General features: G+C 50.6%; 1 protein-coding gene across 1 annotated transcript in view; it reads right to left on the reverse strand.

Moving 5' to 3' along the window:
- The window catches only part of COL27A1 (collagen type XXVII alpha 1 chain), a 157,880-nt gene that overhangs the window by 15,213 nt on the left and 124,747 nt on the right, over positions 1–17,920 (reverse strand). Inside the window, exons 41-52 of the mRNA XM_037739202.1 lie at positions 13,805–14,080; positions 13,583–13,690; positions 12,397–12,450; positions 11,393–11,446; positions 7,813–7,869; positions 7,613–7,666; positions 7,405–7,458; positions 7,076–7,129; positions 6,223–6,276; positions 5,998–6,105; positions 5,413–5,520; positions 4,143–4,250 (exon numbers count right to left, since the gene is read on the reverse strand). Of these exons, the coding sequence (XP_037595130.1) occupies positions 4,143–4,250; positions 5,413–5,520; positions 5,998–6,105; positions 6,223–6,276; positions 7,076–7,129; positions 7,405–7,458; positions 7,613–7,666; positions 7,813–7,869; positions 11,393–11,446; positions 12,397–12,450; positions 13,583–13,690; positions 13,805–14,080 (1,089 nt within the window). The remainder of the gene's footprint in view (positions 1–4,142; positions 4,251–5,412; positions 5,521–5,997; positions 6,106–6,222; positions 6,277–7,075; positions 7,130–7,404; positions 7,459–7,612; positions 7,667–7,812; positions 7,870–11,392; positions 11,447–12,396; positions 12,451–13,582; positions 13,691–13,804; positions 14,081–17,920) is intronic.

The following is a 17,920-nucleotide window of genomic DNA, read 5'->3' on the forward strand; positions in this document are numbered from 1 at the left end:
TTTTTCCAATTTGGGCTATCATAAATAAAGCTGCTAGGCACCGTCTAGTATATATAGTCTTTGTATGGCTGAATGTCCTTATTTATGTAGGGTAAATATCTATGAATGGAATGATTGGATTATACTGTAGGGATAGGCTTAACTTTTAAAGACACTGCCCAACTGATTCCATAGTGATTGTACCACTTTAAATTTCCATTATCAGAGTGTGAAAGTTTCAGTTGCTCCACGTCTTCACCAAAACTTGGTGTGGTTAGTCTTTTAAAGCTCTTCACTATTCTAATAGGTGTGCAGTAGCATCTTATTGTGGTTTTAATGAGCATTTGTCTAATGACTAATGATCTTAACCTTTTTCTCATGTGCTTATTTGCTATCGGTATATTTTCTTTGAAGTGTCTATTCAAATCTTCTGCCCATTTTTAAAAACTGGGCTGTTTATTTTTATTATTGAGTTTTGAGAGCTCTTTATAGGTTCTGGATACAAATCCTTAATCAGATATATGATTTAGAAATATTTTATCCCAGTATGTGGCTTGTCTCTTCATTCTCTTAATAGTGTCCTTTGAAGAGTAAAAATTTTAAAAGTTGATGAAGTCTGATTCATCACATTTTCTTTTATGGGTCATGCTTTTGGTATCATATCTAAGAATCTTTGTTTTATCCAAGTTCTTGAAGATGTCCTTCTATGCTGTAGAAGTGTTTTCATTTTCGGTTTTGCATGTAGGTGTATGATCCAGGTTGAGTTAATTTTTGTACATGTTATGAGGCATCACGTGTCTGGCACCATTTGTTAGGTAAGACTATTTTGTATTTGCTGAATTGCCTTCACACTTTTGTTAAAAATCAGTTGCCCATATACGTGTGGTATATTTCTGGACCTTTTATTCTGTTCCTTTGATCTGTTAGTGCATTTGTGGCAATAACACAATTTCTTGATAACTGCAGAGTTGTAATAAGTCTTGAAATCATGTGCCATTAGTCTGTCAACTTTGCTCTTCTCTTTCAATGTTGTTTCAGTTATTCTAGGTCCTTTATATTTCATATGTATATTAGGATTAGCTTGTCATTTTCTACATGAAAACCTGATAAGATTTAGTTGGAATTGTGCTGAATCTATAGACCATTTTGAAGAAATCTGACATATTAATATTGAGTCTTTTGACACATGCACACAGTATATATCTCCATTTATTTAAGTCTTCTTCAATTTCCCTTACCAGTGTTCTATAGTTTTCAGTGTATATATGTTACACACCTAATGTCAGATATATCTCTAAGTATTTTATGCTATTATAAATAGTATTGCTTTTTAGATTTCCATTTCTAATTGCTTGTTGCTAGTGTATAGAAATGCAGTTCATTGGTGTACACTGATTAGTGTATAGAAATGCAATTCATTTATGCATACTGACTAGTACATACAATCACATTTGTGCATACTGATCTGGTGTCCTGTGATCTTGTTAAACTCACTTATTCTAGTAGCTTTATTGTAGATGCCAATGGATCTTCTACATAGACAATCCTTTCTTCTACAAATGAAAAGTTTTAATTCTTCCTTTTTGATATGAATGCCTCTTATTTATTTTTCTTGCCTTATTGCACTGGCTAGAATTGCCAGTACAATGTTGAATAGAAGTGGTGAGAACAGATATCCTTGACTTGCTTCTGATCCACTCCTTGAAAAAAAGCATTCAGTCAATCACCATAAAGTATGATGTTGACTAGGTTTTCCATGGATGCACTTTATCAAGTTGAGAGTTTTTATCAGAAGCAGAGTTAGATTTTTGTTAATGCTTTTCCTGCAACTACTGAGGTGATCAAATGGGTTTTCTTTTTGAGTTTGTTAATACAGTGAATTATACTGATTTATTTTCAAATGTTATACCATCCTCACATTCCTAAGATAAACCCCGCTTGGTCTTGATGTATTATTCTTCTTATATATTCTTAGGTTCATCTAACTAAAATTTTATTGAGAATCATGGTAGCTATATTTATGAGGCATGTGTCTTAGAGCTGTTAAGGGCTTATTTTTTAAAAAAACACTGGAGTTTTTAAATGGCATGTGTGGAAACTTTATGCAAATAAATAAGTATCTATGTCAAAAAAAAAGGCATATTAGTCTGTAATTTCCTTTTCTTGTAATGTCTGTCTGGCTTTGACATCAGGGTAATATCAGCCTCAAGGAAAGAGTTGTGGTAATCATCTTCTCTTCAGTGTTCTGGAAGAGTCTATTCCACATAGACTCTTGGTATTATTTCTTCTGTGATGTTTAGTAGCACTGACCAGTGACCACCATCTAGGCCCAGAGTTTGCTGTCTGGGAAGCTCTTTAACTGCAGATTCAATCTCTGTAATAGATACAAGGCTATTTAGGTTATCAGTCTCTTCTTGAGTGACCTGTGATCATTTTGTCTTTCAAGAAATTTGTCCATTTCATCTAGGTCTTTAAATTTATTGGCATAAAGTTATCATTCTCTTATTATCCTTTTAATTTCTGTCATATCTGTAGTAACATTGCTCCCCTATCCCTGATACTAGTAACTTGTGGATTCTCTCTCTTTTTTTTTTGTTTCCTGATTAGTCTGGCAAAAGGTTTATCAGTTTTACAGATCTCAAAAAACTTTTGATTTTCCATTTTTTTTGTTTGTTTATTTTTATCTTCATTATTTCCTTCCTGCTGCTTACTTTGTTTTAAATTTGCCTTCTCCAGCCCAACCCCCAATTTCTTAAGATGGAATCTGAGGCCATTTATTTGAGACCTTCCTTCTTTTCTAATACAGAAGGTATTACTATAAAGATCTCCCTAAATATTACATCAACAGCATTTCACCGATTTTTACGTGCTGCGTTTTACTTTCATTCAATTCAAAATGCTAACTTCCCTTTTGATTTCTTCTTTGACCCCTGAGTCATTTAGACATTTGTTACTTAGTTTCCGAATGTTTGCAGATTTTTCAGATCTCTCTGTTATTGATTTATAATTTAATTTCATTATGGTAAGAGAACATTCTTTGTGTGATTTGAATCCGTTTAAATTTGTTAAAGGATGAATTGATAAAATATTTATTTATACTATTAAATACATTATTTAATATTTATATTACTAAAATATTTTATAAATAAAATTTATGTATTGGTCTTAAGGTTCAAAATATGGTCTGTCTTGGTAAATGTTCTGAATGTACTTGTAACGAACGTGTATCTTGCTGAAGTTGGGTGCAGTGTTCTATAAACGTCAATTAGATCATGTTGGTTGATAATACAGTTCAAGACATCCTTACTGATCTTCTGTCTACCTCTGTTCTACCCATTAGGACAGAAGTACATTAAAATCTTGACTATAATTGTGAATTTGTCTATTTCTCCTTGTAGCTTTATCAGTCTTTGCCTGATTATTTTGAAGATCTATTATTAGGTGCACAAACATTTATGATTCTCATGCAATTTTGATAAGTTGACTTCCTTGTCATTATGAAATGACCTTTATTTCTGTTAGTAGTCTTTGCTCTTTTTGTCTTTAATACCAGACAAAACCCATTTTGTCTGGTATTAAAATAGCTACTCCAGCTGTTTGGGATGAATGTCAGCACAGTATGCCTTCTTCTACCTCTATCTTTAACCGACTTATATCTTTATATTTAAAGTGGATTCCTTGTAGCAGTGGATGTAGTTGGGTCTTGCTTTTTCACCCACTCTGACAATCTCAGTTTTTAATTGAGGTATTAAAACTGTTTGGTATGTGTTTCCTATGTGCCCTGTTTATTCTCCGTTCATTATTCCTTTTTCTAGGCTGGGGTAAGTTGAATGTAGCCTCTGGGACAGAGGGGCAAAGGCAGTGAGGCACAGAAAGAGCACTGGACTGGGAGTCAGCAGAGCCCACCTTCTGATTATGAGTACCCTCTCCTCATTCTGAAGGGACCACTCGAGTCTCTTTCCTCAGCCTCCTCTACCACCTGGCTCAGGGGTGGCAAAATGGTATCCAGTACCCAGATTGTAGCCCTTGTCACAGAGCAAGGAGGTGGCTTCTGGGTCAATGTGTTTGTGTGTGTGTATGAGTGTGCCTGTGTTTGTAGGTGTAGGTCTTAGTGCGTGCATGTGTAAGTGTGTGGGCACGTGCATTCTCTGGGCCTCACTCACCGGCTGGCCTTTGGACCCAGGCTCCCCCTGGTTTCCAGGGAGCCCCGTTCTGCCCTCGGTCCCTCGCTTGCCATGGGGACCCAGCTGTCCAGGTAACCCACTCTCACCCTTAAAGAAACACATCAAAATTACCAGTCAAAGCAGGGAAGGGGATCTAGGGGAGGGGGAGGGAGGGGGGCCTAGGAGAGTCAGAACAGTGATTCCACAGGGCACCTGAGATTGCAAGGCTGGGGCAACAAATGGAGGCCTGGTGGGGGGTGGTGGCCAGACTTTCACCTCCCAGAGAGGAATGTCTCTTTCCCTCCCGCAGCATTCCCGGCCCTGCCTTCCTCGCTCCTCTCTGGCAATTCCTCTCCTCCTGTTTGTCCCCACAGCATGCAGCTCCTCCTGCAAACCTCAGCTCACACCCCTAGAGTGCCTCTTCCCCTTGTTATTTATTTATTTATTTATTTTTAGATGGAGTCTCACTCTGTTACCCAGGCTGGAGCGAAGCGGTATAATCTCGACTTAACTTGTTGCAGTAAGTTTCAAGTGATTCTCCTGCCTCGGCCCCCACGAGTAGCTGGGACTCCAGGCACCCACCACCATGCCCAGCTAATTTTTGTATTTTTAGTAGAGACAAGGTTTCCCCATACTGGCCAGGATGGTCTTGAACTCCTGACTTCAAGTGATCCGCCCCCCTCGGCCTCCCAAAGTGCTGGAGTACAGCCCTGAGTCACCGCATGGCCACCTTTTCCCCTTCTATTCCCATTCAAATCTTCCCCGGGTCAAGGCCATCTCTCCCTCTGTCTCCTGTGTCTCAGAGGGTTCCAACCTTTCCCCAATTAAACCTTGAGCTCAGGGAGGGTAAGAACCACATCTGAATCATTCGTCTACATCTCCCCTTCAGTGTCCAGCCCTTGGTTCTGACGGATTCATGGTGGCCCCCTCCTCCCACGCTGCTCTGGGAAGCTTTCTGAGGATGCCTTGGGGATCCCGGCTGCAAGCAACAGCTGTTGTTCCGTAAATGTCCACGAGAGGGCACCCGTGGACAGCTCAAAAACCAGTTGAAGGTTTCAAGGGCCTGGTAGGGGTGGTATTTACAGCTCCCTGGATGAATTATCCTTTTAAGTCTGGTTCAAGCTTGGGGCAGGACCCCCGAGAAAGGTCAACAGTGTGGACTCTGTTTTCACTCAGGCTTTGGGACATGGGTGCCTGAAAAGTCGGAACCACTAGAGCCTGCATCAAGCAGGAAGGGCGGGGGATGTAAGTGGATTAAGAAGTATCTGACCTTGAATCCTGGGGGCCCCTGTGCTCCAGGCAAGCCAGCCACACCTGGATTTCCTCTCTTCCCAGCAGGGCCCATGGGACCAGGGTCCCCATCGTCTCCCTGCTCCCCCTGTCAAGAAAGCAGGCAAAGGTGGGTCTCTTGTGTTTCAGGAAATAGCCAAGAAAGCAGATGGCCTAACGCCTGGGTGAGCCCTGGGTGTAGCGGGAGGAAGGGGTCACACTCCAGGATGGTCAGACGGACATGTGTGTGACAACACTGGACCAGGAGGACAGGAGCAGCTGAGAACTGTGAGCGGGGGAAGGGGTGGGACTGTGGGCGGGGAAGGGGCGGAATAGGAACTCTATCCACCAGTTAGGGGAGGAATGGAAGGACTTTCTGGGTGCTGGCATCCAGGAGAGACAGTCAAAGGTCCACACTTCCAGGTGCCAGGGGATCAGATGGTTGCCCACCCCAAGGAAACTTCTGGATGTGTTGGTTCTACCCATCCAAGTTTCTAAAGGGGCTCCTCTGGCCCATGGCCTGGGGAAGTTCCCCCACACTTGGTCCCAAATGGATCCACCATCTGTTAACGCAAGCCCCACTCACCTGCTGTCCCGCTTGCCCGTCCCTGCCAGGAAGCCCATCTGGTCCAGCGATGCCCTCGGGGCCCTGTCTTCCTACCACGCCCCGGGGCCCTGGCAGCCCCTGCAGGCCCTGGGGGTACATAAAAAGCTGGTGAGGGCATTCGGTGTTGGGGGCAGGGTGGAGGGCCGTGGGTGTGTGTGTGGACGGGCAGGGAGGCTGGGGGAAACAGCGGCTACAGGCACTCACCTGGACACCCCTCCGGCCTGGGGCCCCTGCCTTGCCTTGCTTTCCCTTTGGTCCCTGAAAAATCAAGGGCCACATGATGAAGGCTGCCTGGTGGAGGTGCAGGACACTAGGAGCTCTGGAAAGAGAGACTGAGAGGATCGTGGGCCCCTGAGTGAGCATGTGAGGCCACAGATGTGCCCAAGCACACTGGCCTGGAAGCCTCGGTCCAGGGCCAGCCTTGGAATGTCCAGGGTTGTCTCTGAGCCTGCTCTGGGCCCTGGTGTCACCTCACGGGCATTGGCAATTTCCTGGGAGGAGCCAGAGGCCATGGGTCCATCTGATCATTTAGGGACCACATATCCCTGAGGAGTGTGGGTGAGGGGTTGCACCCGGGGGAAGGAAGGGCATTAAGAGAGCACTGGCCCAGCCTGGGGGCTGAGGGAATGCAGGGGTCCGGGGCCAGGGACAGGAATGGCTCCTCCTTGAACACCCTGTCTCCGCCTCCTCTTCCTCCAGTCCCCCTTCACTGATTCCTCCCAGTTTTCTCTCTCTAGTGTGATGTCGGGGAGAGAGAGGCCAGCCTTGGCCCTAGACTGCCCTGGGTTCAAGTCACTCTGGCTGGCCTCAGGCAGGTGGCTCCCCTCCTGGAGCCCCGTGAAATGGGGCTGATCGTCCCTCCTGGCTCAGGCTGTTTGAAGGGAGATGGGGTCATGGCCAGAAGCAGCCTGCTCCCTCAGCTCCTCGAGGGCCGCCCCTCCCTGCCCTGCCTCGCAGCCTCTGCAGCCTGCGTTAGGGTTGCTTTGTGACCCTGGGTCAGCCTTCGCCTCCCCCATCCGGGACTCGGTCTCCCCTGCTGAAGCCCCAGGCCTCTTACCTCTGCGCCTTTCGATCCTTTGGGTCCGGGCCGCCCCCGGGGTCCTGGATGCCCCTGCAAACCAAGGTGAGATGACGCAAGGCAGCCCCAGGATTCTCTCCTGGGGAGGGTGGCCAGTCTCCGCCTGGAGGGGGAGGGGTGGGGAGGGGTTTGGGGGTGCAGGTTCTGGGGGGTATCCCCAGGGTCGGGGCAGGAGAAACGGAAATGGCTGCCCCAGACCCTCCTGCAGGGAGGGTCCCTTTAAGCTTTAAAGGGCCCAGTTCTTTCATTCCCACTGCTCAACCCCACTCAGGGCAGGAGGCAGGGATGGGACAGGAAGCAGCACTCACGGGTTGGCCCTGCTGGCCTGGCTTTCCACGGAGGCCCTGCACACCCTCCTGTCCCTGGAAGCCAGAGAGAGACAGGTGAGGGGGGCCCATCCTCAGGCACTGGGGGCAGCACAGAAGCCTGGGAAGTTCTCATTTTTTCTAGACTCATGTCATTGCCCCTCTCCCCGTCGTGCCTGATCTTGCCAGAGGTAGGAGCTCTGATACTTACTGGGTATCCAGGGTCTCCAGGTTCCCCACGGTCTCCTTGATTACCCACAGGGCCCTGAATGACAAAGACAGCAGCAAAATTTGGGCCACCAGGTGCAGAGGATGCCAGCCCTGGCCCCTGATCAGTCCACCCCTCTCCATGCAGCAGGAGGCTCAGGTTCCACCTAGGACGGCACATGGCCCAGGCGAGCGGGGGCTTACCGGATCTCCAGGCGGCCCAGGGGGCCCCTCAGCCTTGCCGTCCTCACCCTGCTCCCCCTGTGGACACAGAACCAGCTTTAGGACAAACCGCCTGCCCCTGGGGAATGTGAGGAATTTCAGACAGAAAGGGCTTCGTCAGAGAAGTCCAGCCTTCTTAGGGTTACAGATGGGGACACAAACTAGAGAGGGAAGGGTAGCGGTGTCTGAGCTAGACCCAGGGTGGTGTGGAACACAGAACAGTGCTTTGTGCCCTCCATGCTGCTGGGCATGACCCATCCCAATGCCCTTGAGCTGTAGGATTCTGCAGGAAGCCAGGGAGCTCAGACAGCTGGGTTCACATCCTGGCTTGCAAAGGACCAGCCACATGGTCCTGCAACATGCCCATTCCTGTCTCTGAGCTCCTCTCCTCGGCTGGGGAATAGGGGAGCAGAGTGGGGTGGGGTGAAGGGGACAGCATGTGATGCGCATCAAGAAGTGGTGAGGACTCCACGGCATGAGGCTCGAAGGCTGGCAGGGAGTAACACCAACTCCAGCAGCTGGCATGCATGGGCACTGCTCCAGGCCAGACACAGGCAGACTCGTGAAATCTGCCCCACGGCGCCACAAAGCAGATGCAGGTATTATCCCAATTTGCAGATGAGGACATTGAGGCTTGAAGAGACGATGGGACCTGCTCAGAGTTCTTCACCCTCAATCCGAGAGTCAATGACTCTGATCCTTGCTGGGAGGAAGCAGCTTTAGGATGAACCTCCTACCCTCCAGGGGGCACTTGGCAGCTGGTCAGCATGGGGGCCGTGTCCATGAGACAGGTTCCTGTGTGCAGAGCGGGACGGGGGTACCTCCCGGTGCTGTTCAGAGGATTCAGTGAGGAAATGCACAGGAGGCACTCAGCAGGCAGCTGCCCGTGGAGCAGGGGCTCAGCAGATGGTGTTAAAATTGCCATAGCCGGTAACAATAGTGGCAGTGAGACTGTGTCACATGGACATGGCCAGAGCGGGGGCGGGGAGGTGGGGCAGAGCTTAGAGCCGAGGTCCTCAAGGCATGGCCACCCCAGGCCCTGGTCCCCTCACAGGACAGGTATAGACGCCACCTTTCAACTATAAGGAAGCTCTAAGTGAAACAGCAAATGGCAAAATCTCAGGGCTCAGAAGACTCCAGTCCCAGAAAACTGGTGTCACTCTCCTGGGCACAGGGTTTAAGCCAGGCACCCCTGAGCCCCTTTGTTCAGAGGGGCTGAAAGAAGCCAGAAGAGGCAGGGCACAGGCAAACCGTCCCTGGGGCGGGGCACATCCCTGGCTGGAGTCAGTTCTGAAGGCTGGTGGTGATCAGCCACCAGCCTGGGGCCTTTGTGATTCCTGTGGGTGGAGGCTGAAGGCTGGAAGGGACTTGGCCTGAGGCCTAGAACCAGCTGTACCCAGAGGGGTGGCCCAGGGAGTGGGGATTCCTTCTCCTGCCTGCTCTCTATGGGTCTTTGACCCAGTGCTCAGGTCCCACTGTGGGCGGAGGCAGTTGGACTTCGGGGCTTTGGGGAAGGGGCCTGCCTGTCTTGACCTAGCGGGTTCCATGTGCCAGGCACTTCATGAGGTTTCATCCGATCTGTGCCACTGGGACTGCTGTCCACACTTAAAGATGCAAAACCGAGAGGAAGGAAGGTCTTAGCCAAGGCCACTCAGGCATCAGGGGGCAATCTGCCCCCAAAGCCAGCTGTACTGATCCCCCGCAAGGCAGATGTAGTTGGGGATGCATTTTTTCGTGCCAGGAATCTGGTAGGACACTGTCCCTGTGCTGTCCAAGGCACAGAATCTCATCCCCTCTCTCCAGCTACCAGCTTTGTCGTGAACTTACCCCCACGGTGAGTGGGGGTGGGAGGTTCAAGTTCAAGAGCATCTGGGTTCCTTGAGTCTGCTTTTGGTTGGGGGAGCAGGGTCTGGCATTAGACAGATGGGGTCTAAATCCTGGCCCTGCCACCCTCTTACAACAGATCCTGGGCTAGTTTCTGAGCCTCATGGGGACTCAGGTTCTCCGCCTGTCTTGTAGAACAATGATGTCTCCGCACTGAGGCTGTGGTGAGGATGGCGGGAGCAGTGGCAGGGAAAGAGGTCTCCATGTGGGCGCGTGCTTGGTGGGTCTCCCAGGACCCTGCTCTTGCCTTCCCAGCACCGTCCAGCTTGTGGGTGGCTGTTCCTTCCTGGGACCAGCACTATATTTGAGACCGCTAAGCGTGTCGTTGCTACCCTCTAGCTCGGGGCCTAGAACATGCTAAGACCTCCATAAACACTGCTGTAGAGCTGGAGGAATGAACTGATCTAATGACTCCTAAGTCGGAAAAGACATCTGGTTGTCATACATGTGACGTCCTCCACCTTGGCCTCTCATTCCCAAGGACCCCACCACTTCATGAGGCAATCAAGGCTCAGGGAATCCTGGGGACCCCCCCCCCACAAGGCCCCTGAAGCCTTAGGGCAGTTTTGGTATTAGATCCCATCCTCAGCAGCCACAGGGACTGCTTCTAGAGCTGCAGATGGCCTGAGTGCAGGCCTTGGGACACCATGGCTTCCTTGTTTCTGAGTCTGTGTTAACTCCTTCTGTGCCAGCCCTGGCAGGCTGCGAGGGCCCAGGAGGGACCTGGGGTACTGAGTGGCACCTTCTGTGGCTTCCTGTGGAATCTGCTGGGGTGGATGCCCACTCTGATGGCTGAGCTGTCCTCTTCCAGCAGGAGGAAGGGGTCGGCTGGGCAGCATGCTGGGCCAGCGTGAGTCACCGACAGCGAGATTTAGTTAGCAGGGAGCTGACTCGGCAAAAGAAAGCAGTGCTGGGGAGGCAGGGCTGAGGGCAGTGTTCCAGCTGAGCCAGCAGGGGAGGGGAGGAGGAGGAAGGACCGGAGGGACTCAGGCCATAAAGGTAGGACTCAGACGCGTGGCTTCTGGCGCCAGATCTGTTTTGCCTTGGACGTGACACAGCACCAGTACCTTGGAGCTTCTGGCACTCCCAGCCCTCCACAATCCCCACCTGCATGGCAGCGGAGGGTCCAGGGATCAGCAAGGACCTTCCAGCAATTCGTCTCCTCTACCGACTATGGAGCCAAGGGGTGGAGAATGAACACGCCTTGCCCTCTGCCTTGGTGGCTCCTTCCTTGACCACTAACCACTGGGGTTCCTCGCTCTCTGTCCTAAGCCCTCTCCTGCTCCGCAGCCTCTCCCCACTCTCGCTGGGTGATCTGATTCACGGGCAAGGCTTCAATTCCCATGTCCACACAGATGATGGAGTCACAGCTTTAGTCATTACAAGATTGATGTCCATTTCTGCTTCTCGACTGTAAGCCCCGTGAGAGCAGGGAATGCATGTCTTCGTTCCAGTGCTAGATGCAAAGATGACACCCAGCACACAGTGCTGAACGTGGATCTGATGGCTCCTGCCTGCTGGGTGTGGTGGCAGTGACACTAGCCTTGGCTGCTGCAGGGGGCGAGCCCTCACAGGCTTCTCCAGCCATAGGTACCCCAGGAGCTTTCTCCTGCTCGCCCCGAAGCTGGCCTCAACCTCAGACATGGGTGCAGCCGTTTCCCCCAGAGCAAACACCCACCTTTTCGCCTTTTGGCCCAGGAGGTCCGAGGGATCCCACGAGGCCTTTGTGTCCCTACAGGAAAACAAGAAGGAGGGAAGTGAGAATGAGAACTCAGGAAGGACAAAGGACTCGCACTCTGAGATGGGGACACTGGGCTTCGAAACTGACTCCCAGCTCTGCCGCAGTGGGCTGTGTGGCTCTAAGTTTGTGCCTCTCTGGGTCCTGGCCTTCCAGATATTCCATGCTGGCTCCAGACATGCCCCAAAGGGGTGTTCCAGTTTGGATGGTCGGGGGCCCTGCCTGCCCCACCCTGGAGCAGACTTGGGAGTGTTATCTCAGGAGAGCCAGCTTTGTCCTCCAAGCCAGGACCAGGGACAGGGGCAAAATGCTGGCCTCAACAGACCTTCCAGGCCTTGGCTAGGCCTGCAGGTGCAGACACCCCTGGGGCTCCTCACAGCGCCCCTTCGGGTCTCCCCTGTCTCACCTGTTTTCCTCTCCCTCTCCTCCCCTCCCTGCTGTATCTCTTCTAGATACTGGATCTAGAACTGCAGAGACCAGGGTGAGGATCCCGCCTCCACACTGACACTGTCGGGCCTCGTGCATGCTCTTTATCCTCCCGAGCCACGGTTTCCCCTTCTGAGTAGGCGCCGTACCCTTCTGAACCCTGATCTCCCCAGATGTGTAAACTGGGTTTGGCTCAGCCATGTCTAAGAAGGTGCCAGCCTGGATGCAAAAATGGTCCCTTCCCCAGACAGCAGCTAAGGCATGCGGAGCGCCCTCCCAGGGCAGGAAATTCTCAGGAGGGCTGGGGTAGCTCAACCCAACCACACCTGTCCCATCCATGATCTTCTACCCCCACCAGGGCTCTGGGCCTGGGACTCCCTGGGGCAGGTGAGACCCCACATCTTCAGTGACCCAGGGGCCAGTCTTCAGCTGGGAGATGGTGGGCAGAGGCTGGCATGGGCCTGTGTCCCCGCCTGCAGGGAAGAGTCGGGGGCTGAGGGGAGGTGATATCTGCTTACATCATAACCAGCCAGTCCCGGTTCTCCTTGGGCCCCCATGCGTCCCGGAGCACCCTACAAGAGGAGGAAACCCTCGTTGGTATGGAATGTGGCTCTCACAGCAGGGACACAGGCAGTCTCCCCGACAGGCTCCAGCCCCGCTCTGCCCAGCAGCCTGGCACATCCACACTGCCCATAACGAAGGTGTGTGAACAAGGCAGAAAGTCAGTGACATCACCGCTCCTCCCTGGAGCTCCCCATACCGTCCCAGCCCTCCTCCTCCCGGCTCCAGGGGTTCAAGACAGCCGATTGCTAAATTTTCAGGACTTTTACAAGCCAGTGAAACAGAGCAGTTATTAACAAATTTTATGGACTTCAATTAAGTTAATTTTATTAAAATAAAGATAGAGGATATTCAAAACTCATCTCCTTCTAGCCATTTTACTACATTTTCCTCCTACCTACGCTAAGGGGGTTATTCTGGTCCCTTGCATCTGTGTGCGCATTGGTAGAAACACTGCCTAAGGGAGGGCTGCTGTGTAACTCCTCCCACTCTGCATTTACTGTCGGTGGCTTGAAATCAGCCATGGAGGAAGCCCTTACACCGCGGAAACGGGCAAATGCCACAAACCAGCTGGCTGCTTATCCTTACACTCAGCCAGCTCAGAGCTGCTCTGCCACCCTCTCCAGCCTCCCTCCCTTGCTCCCCCTTGGGGTCTTCCTCTCCTGCAGATATCAAACCCCTCTGGGCCCCTTCCTTCAGGGCAGCCCAGCAATGCCCTGGGACACCCTCGGAGTCATCCAAGGACCTGCAGCAGCATCGCCCTGTTCCTTCTGAATCTATTTCCAGTGTGAAATCTCCTCGTTTGATAAAAACGGTCCTAAGGATCTGGTCCTTTCTCCCCTAATGCTAATAACAAGGCTAATTAATTTGGGTCCAGAGAGGGCTGTAGGGGACTCACACCCCCTTCAAATAGCAGGAATGTTCGGTGTGGTGTATACTGTTCTGGAGGCACAGCTGCGGCTTTCTGCAGGTTACCAAAGGGATTCACGATTCAGAGAGGCGGCTGGCACAGTGAGCACCGGGTGTTCCATTAATAGTGGGGGCAGGTGATACCAGCGCAGGGAAGCCTGGTGTTCCCCTTTCCTGCCCTTGGTCCCCTCTATTCCATGCATGACTCCCCCACTCCAGCCAGAGAGTCCTCACCGTTGGTCCCAGGCTGCCCCGGGACCCTTTAGGGCCGGGGGTGCCAGGGGGTCCGGGGTCTCCAGGGACGCCCATCTCACCCAGCTGTCCTTGGTAGCCCTTGGCACCCTGCAACAGGGGGAGAGACAAGCTGTCACCGGGCCTCAGCAGGACAGAGGGGCTGGGGAGGGGAGGGATGTGGGGGAAATATGGGGGCCCATCAAGGCAGGAGGGGGCACTCACCTTGGCTCCAGTGCGGCCCTTCTCGCCTTGCTTCCCTGATTTTCCTTCAGGACCCTGAAGGGAGAGGGGGGAAACAGCAAGAGAAAGATGAGAGAAGAGAGGAAGTTGAGGTGGATCCGCGAGGTGGCCAGACTGTTGGCTTTGGAGGCAGACGGCCGGTTCCAAACCAATTCTGCCACTCAATACCCGTGTGACCTTGAGCGTGACCCAGCTTCCTGGGCTCAGCATCCTCTGCTGTGTAGTGGGGACAGTGTCACAGAACTTAAGGATTTGACTTGGCGATGTAAGAACGTGCTCACAGCGAGGCCTGGCCTGTGGTTAGTGCAGGCGTGGAGGCTGGGTGTGGCTTCGGCAGTTGCTGGCTTCGCTATTGTCATGGCGACTGTTAGGCATCCAGGGGTGTCCTACAGGGAGCAGTGTTCTGCACGGAGCTCCCTCCAGTGCAAGTGCAATCCACACTCCCAACGACCCTGAACGTGAGGCCCCAATGAGACCCACTTCCAGTTGACGCAGCCAAGTTCCCAAAGACACAGTGACTTCTGCCCAGTGTCCCAGCAGCTCTATGCAGGCCCTGATTCAATCCCAGCTGTGTCTGGCTCCATGCCTGCGGCCCTTCCCACTCCCTGGCTCATGGTGCCTATTGATGACATGAGGTGGCAGGAGAGGATTTATAAGTTCTTCCCTATCTCTGAGCTGTTGGGTGTCACTTGGGTACAATTCCTACGGCCATGTCCCTCGAACAGGGCCTGTCTCTCAGGGAATGGGCTGAAGAAGTCTCCTCATAGTAGGGAATTGTGCTGGGAAGGTCACCTGCCTTCTCCCACTTACCTTGGTGTCCCCAGGCTATTCCCTCTGACAGACCACTGTGCCCCTAACCCACGGGGCTTCCCAAAGAGATGCTCTGGCCTGGCCTGGCCTGCCCTACCCGGCCCTGGGGGTCAAATCCAGCTTTGTATCCACAGTTGTCAGAGAAACTGCACAGCAAGGGTGAGTGAGTGTGTGCAAGTGTGCATGTGACAGTAACAGACAGACACAGAGAGAAAGAGAAGAGAAAGAATAAATCCTGGGCCATACTCGATCAAGAGGGAGGGAGTGGGGCTGGCAGCATTTCTGGCCTGGAAAGGACTTCTTGACTGCAAGCCTCAAGGGAGCTAGAAAGAATGTCTATGCTCTTGGTAGGCACTACAGAGCTGCTTTGATGTAATCCCTCTGGTTGTGTTAACAGAGGCACCAGACGTAGAATGAAGGAGGTGATGTCCCATTTGGGAATAAGTATTGTACTTTAAGAAGAGGCACTGACTAATTGCGATGGAAGAGGGACAGGAAGAGGAGGTCCTAGAGGAACAAGGAAACATCTGGACCAACCCAGAGGACTTGGTTCCTGTCTACAGATTTCTGCAGCTGTTCTGGGGCAGGGCCAGCTGTGTTCTCTAAGGTAGCCAGCACATGAAAATTATGGGGCGGTTGGCTTTGATTCAGCACAAGGGAGAGATATCTGCTCTAAAGACATAACACAGCATCAGTTATGATGCCAGAGAAGATGACGCTGTCCCAAAGGAAAGCACCAGGCAGACCACCCTGTGGCCCTCAGAAGGCCAGGAACATTGGCTCAGGAAGGACGCTGGCACAGACTGCCTGCATCCTGATGCCTGAGTCTACATGTGCCCCTGGATAAGTCCTGCTCTTTCCCTGAACCTCAGTTTCCCCACCTCTAATATGGGACCAGCCCTGTGGCCTCCACATACGGCTACTGATCTAGCCACATACAGCTACTGAACATTTGAAATGTGGCTCCTATGACTGAGGAACTGAATTCTTAATATTATTTAACTTTAATTAACTTAAAATTAAATTTAAGTCCAGCACAGTGACTTACACCTGTAATCCCAGCACTTCGGGAGGCCGAGGTGGGTGGATCACTTGAGGTCAGGAGTTCAAGATCAGCCTGGCCAGCATGGTGAAACCCTGTCTCTACTAAAAATACAAAAATCAGCCAGATATGGTGGTGCATGCCTGTAATCCCAGCTACTCAGGAATGCTGAGGGATGAGAATTTCTTGAACCCGGGGAGGTGGAGGTTACAGTGAACTGAGATCACACCAATGCACTTCAGCCTGGACGACAGAGCGAGACTCCGTCTCAAACAAACAAACAAACAAAAACATTAAATGTTGACACCCAATTATGTTGCTATAAAATTTGTTTGGAGTAACTTGGGTATATAAACCTACATTTTCAACTGTAAGTTTTATGAAATCTAAATACAGATCAAGTATTGCCAGTGAAAATTCACATTTGAGATGTGCTATGAATATATACTATACACTATATTTCAAAGACTTACTACAAAAAGAATGCTAAATATCTTATTAATGATTTTTATATTGCTTATATCTTGAAATGATGATATTTTGGATCTATTGGACTAAATATATTATTAAAATTAAATCCTTGTTTGTTTTTTTTTTATTTGAAACAAGATCTTGCTCTGTTTCCCAGATTGGGACACAGTGGCTTGATCTCAGCTTACTGCAGCTTCAATCTCCGGGGCTCAAGTGATCCTCCCACCTCAGCCTCCCGAGTAGCCAAGACTACAGGTGTGCACCACCATGCCCAGCTAATTTTTAATTTAACTTAATTTTTATAGAAACGAGGTCTCCCTGTGCTGCCCAGGCTGGTCTGACACTTTTAGAGTCAAACAATCCTTCCACTTCAGCCACCTAAAGTGCTGGAACTGCAGGCATCAGCCACCACACTGGCTTTTAAAATTAATTGTACCTGTTTCTTTTTGCCTCTTTAAAAGAAAATTTAAAAGAAGAAAATTTAAAAGAAGTGGCTTGTATGTAGCTTGTATCTCGTTTCTATCCGACAGCAAAATCTCCAGCTCCTCCGGTGATAAAACATCAACAATCCCTACAGTTCTCATTCTACATAAATATTCATTCAATTCTCACCAGTGTTTGGAGGAAGGGATTATTTATCCCATTTTGGAGTGAAAGGAACTGAGGTTCAGTGACAGGAAGCCCGCTGTGGGTCTCCCAGCCAGGTCAGAAGAGAGACACAGCTCCTCCATTTCTGGGGCACCTCTCCTTCCAGGCTGGTCTTGGTCGGGCAACGGCAAAGCCACGTTACAGTGACTGGTGAGATTTGCCAGTGCACTGAGGTGACTGCGACAGCTGACTGATCCCTTGCAGAAGTCAAGATGAGTCAGTGCTGAAGAATCCAGTACAGGGGCAGGGAGACGGAAGGCTGCGTCTCCCCCAGGACAGGGCGCCACTTGCTGGGACAGGCCCTCTCCAGCCGAGAGCCTCCAGTGGGTGAGGCTGTGGGCCCAGAATGAAGATGTCTGCTGGGGCCCATCCATACAGATGCATTTCTGGAAAGGCCCCGATGGCTCATAAAATTCTATTTTTAAATACTCAACTGTTTCCAGGCCACAGAGTGGGAGGTATTTATCCTGATGCCAAAGAGACTCAAGTAAGGCCCCTCACTGCCTTATCACTTTGCACACACTCGGTCTGGCCCCAGAGACTCTCTTTCCAATCCCAGCATATGGGATAATGGGAGTGATGGCAAAATGTTGACATTAATGCAGCCACCATCACACCACTATGACCATCGTAATCGCCATCATCATCACCACTACCTACACCACTATCACCACGTTTCACCCCTCCCACCCATACCACTGCCATCACCACCATCACCACTGCCGCTATTATCAGTGCCACCATCGCCACCACTGCCCCACCATCATCACCCGCACCTCCACTCCACTCCCACCGCCACTATCACCATCACCACCAGCACCCAGCACCACCATCACCACCTCATCACAATCACCACTACTGCTACCACCACCACCATCATCATCACCATCACCACCATCAGTACTACCACCATCACCGTCATCTTCATCACCACCACCATCATCATCATCACCATCGCCACCATCAGTACTACCACCATTACCATCATCTTCATCATCACCATCATCATCATCACCATCGCCACCATCAGTTCTACCACCATCACCATCATCTTCATCATCACCACCACCATCATCATCACCATCACCACCATAAGTACTACCACCATCACCATCATCTTCATCATC

This window comes from Cebus imitator, unplaced genomic scaffold (genome assembly GCF_001604975.1).
Source record: "Cebus imitator isolate Cc_AM_T3 unplaced genomic scaffold, Cebus_imitator-1.0 Scaffold64, whole genome shotgun sequence".
NCBI lineage: Eukaryota > Metazoa > Chordata > Mammalia > Primates > Cebidae > Cebus > Cebus imitator.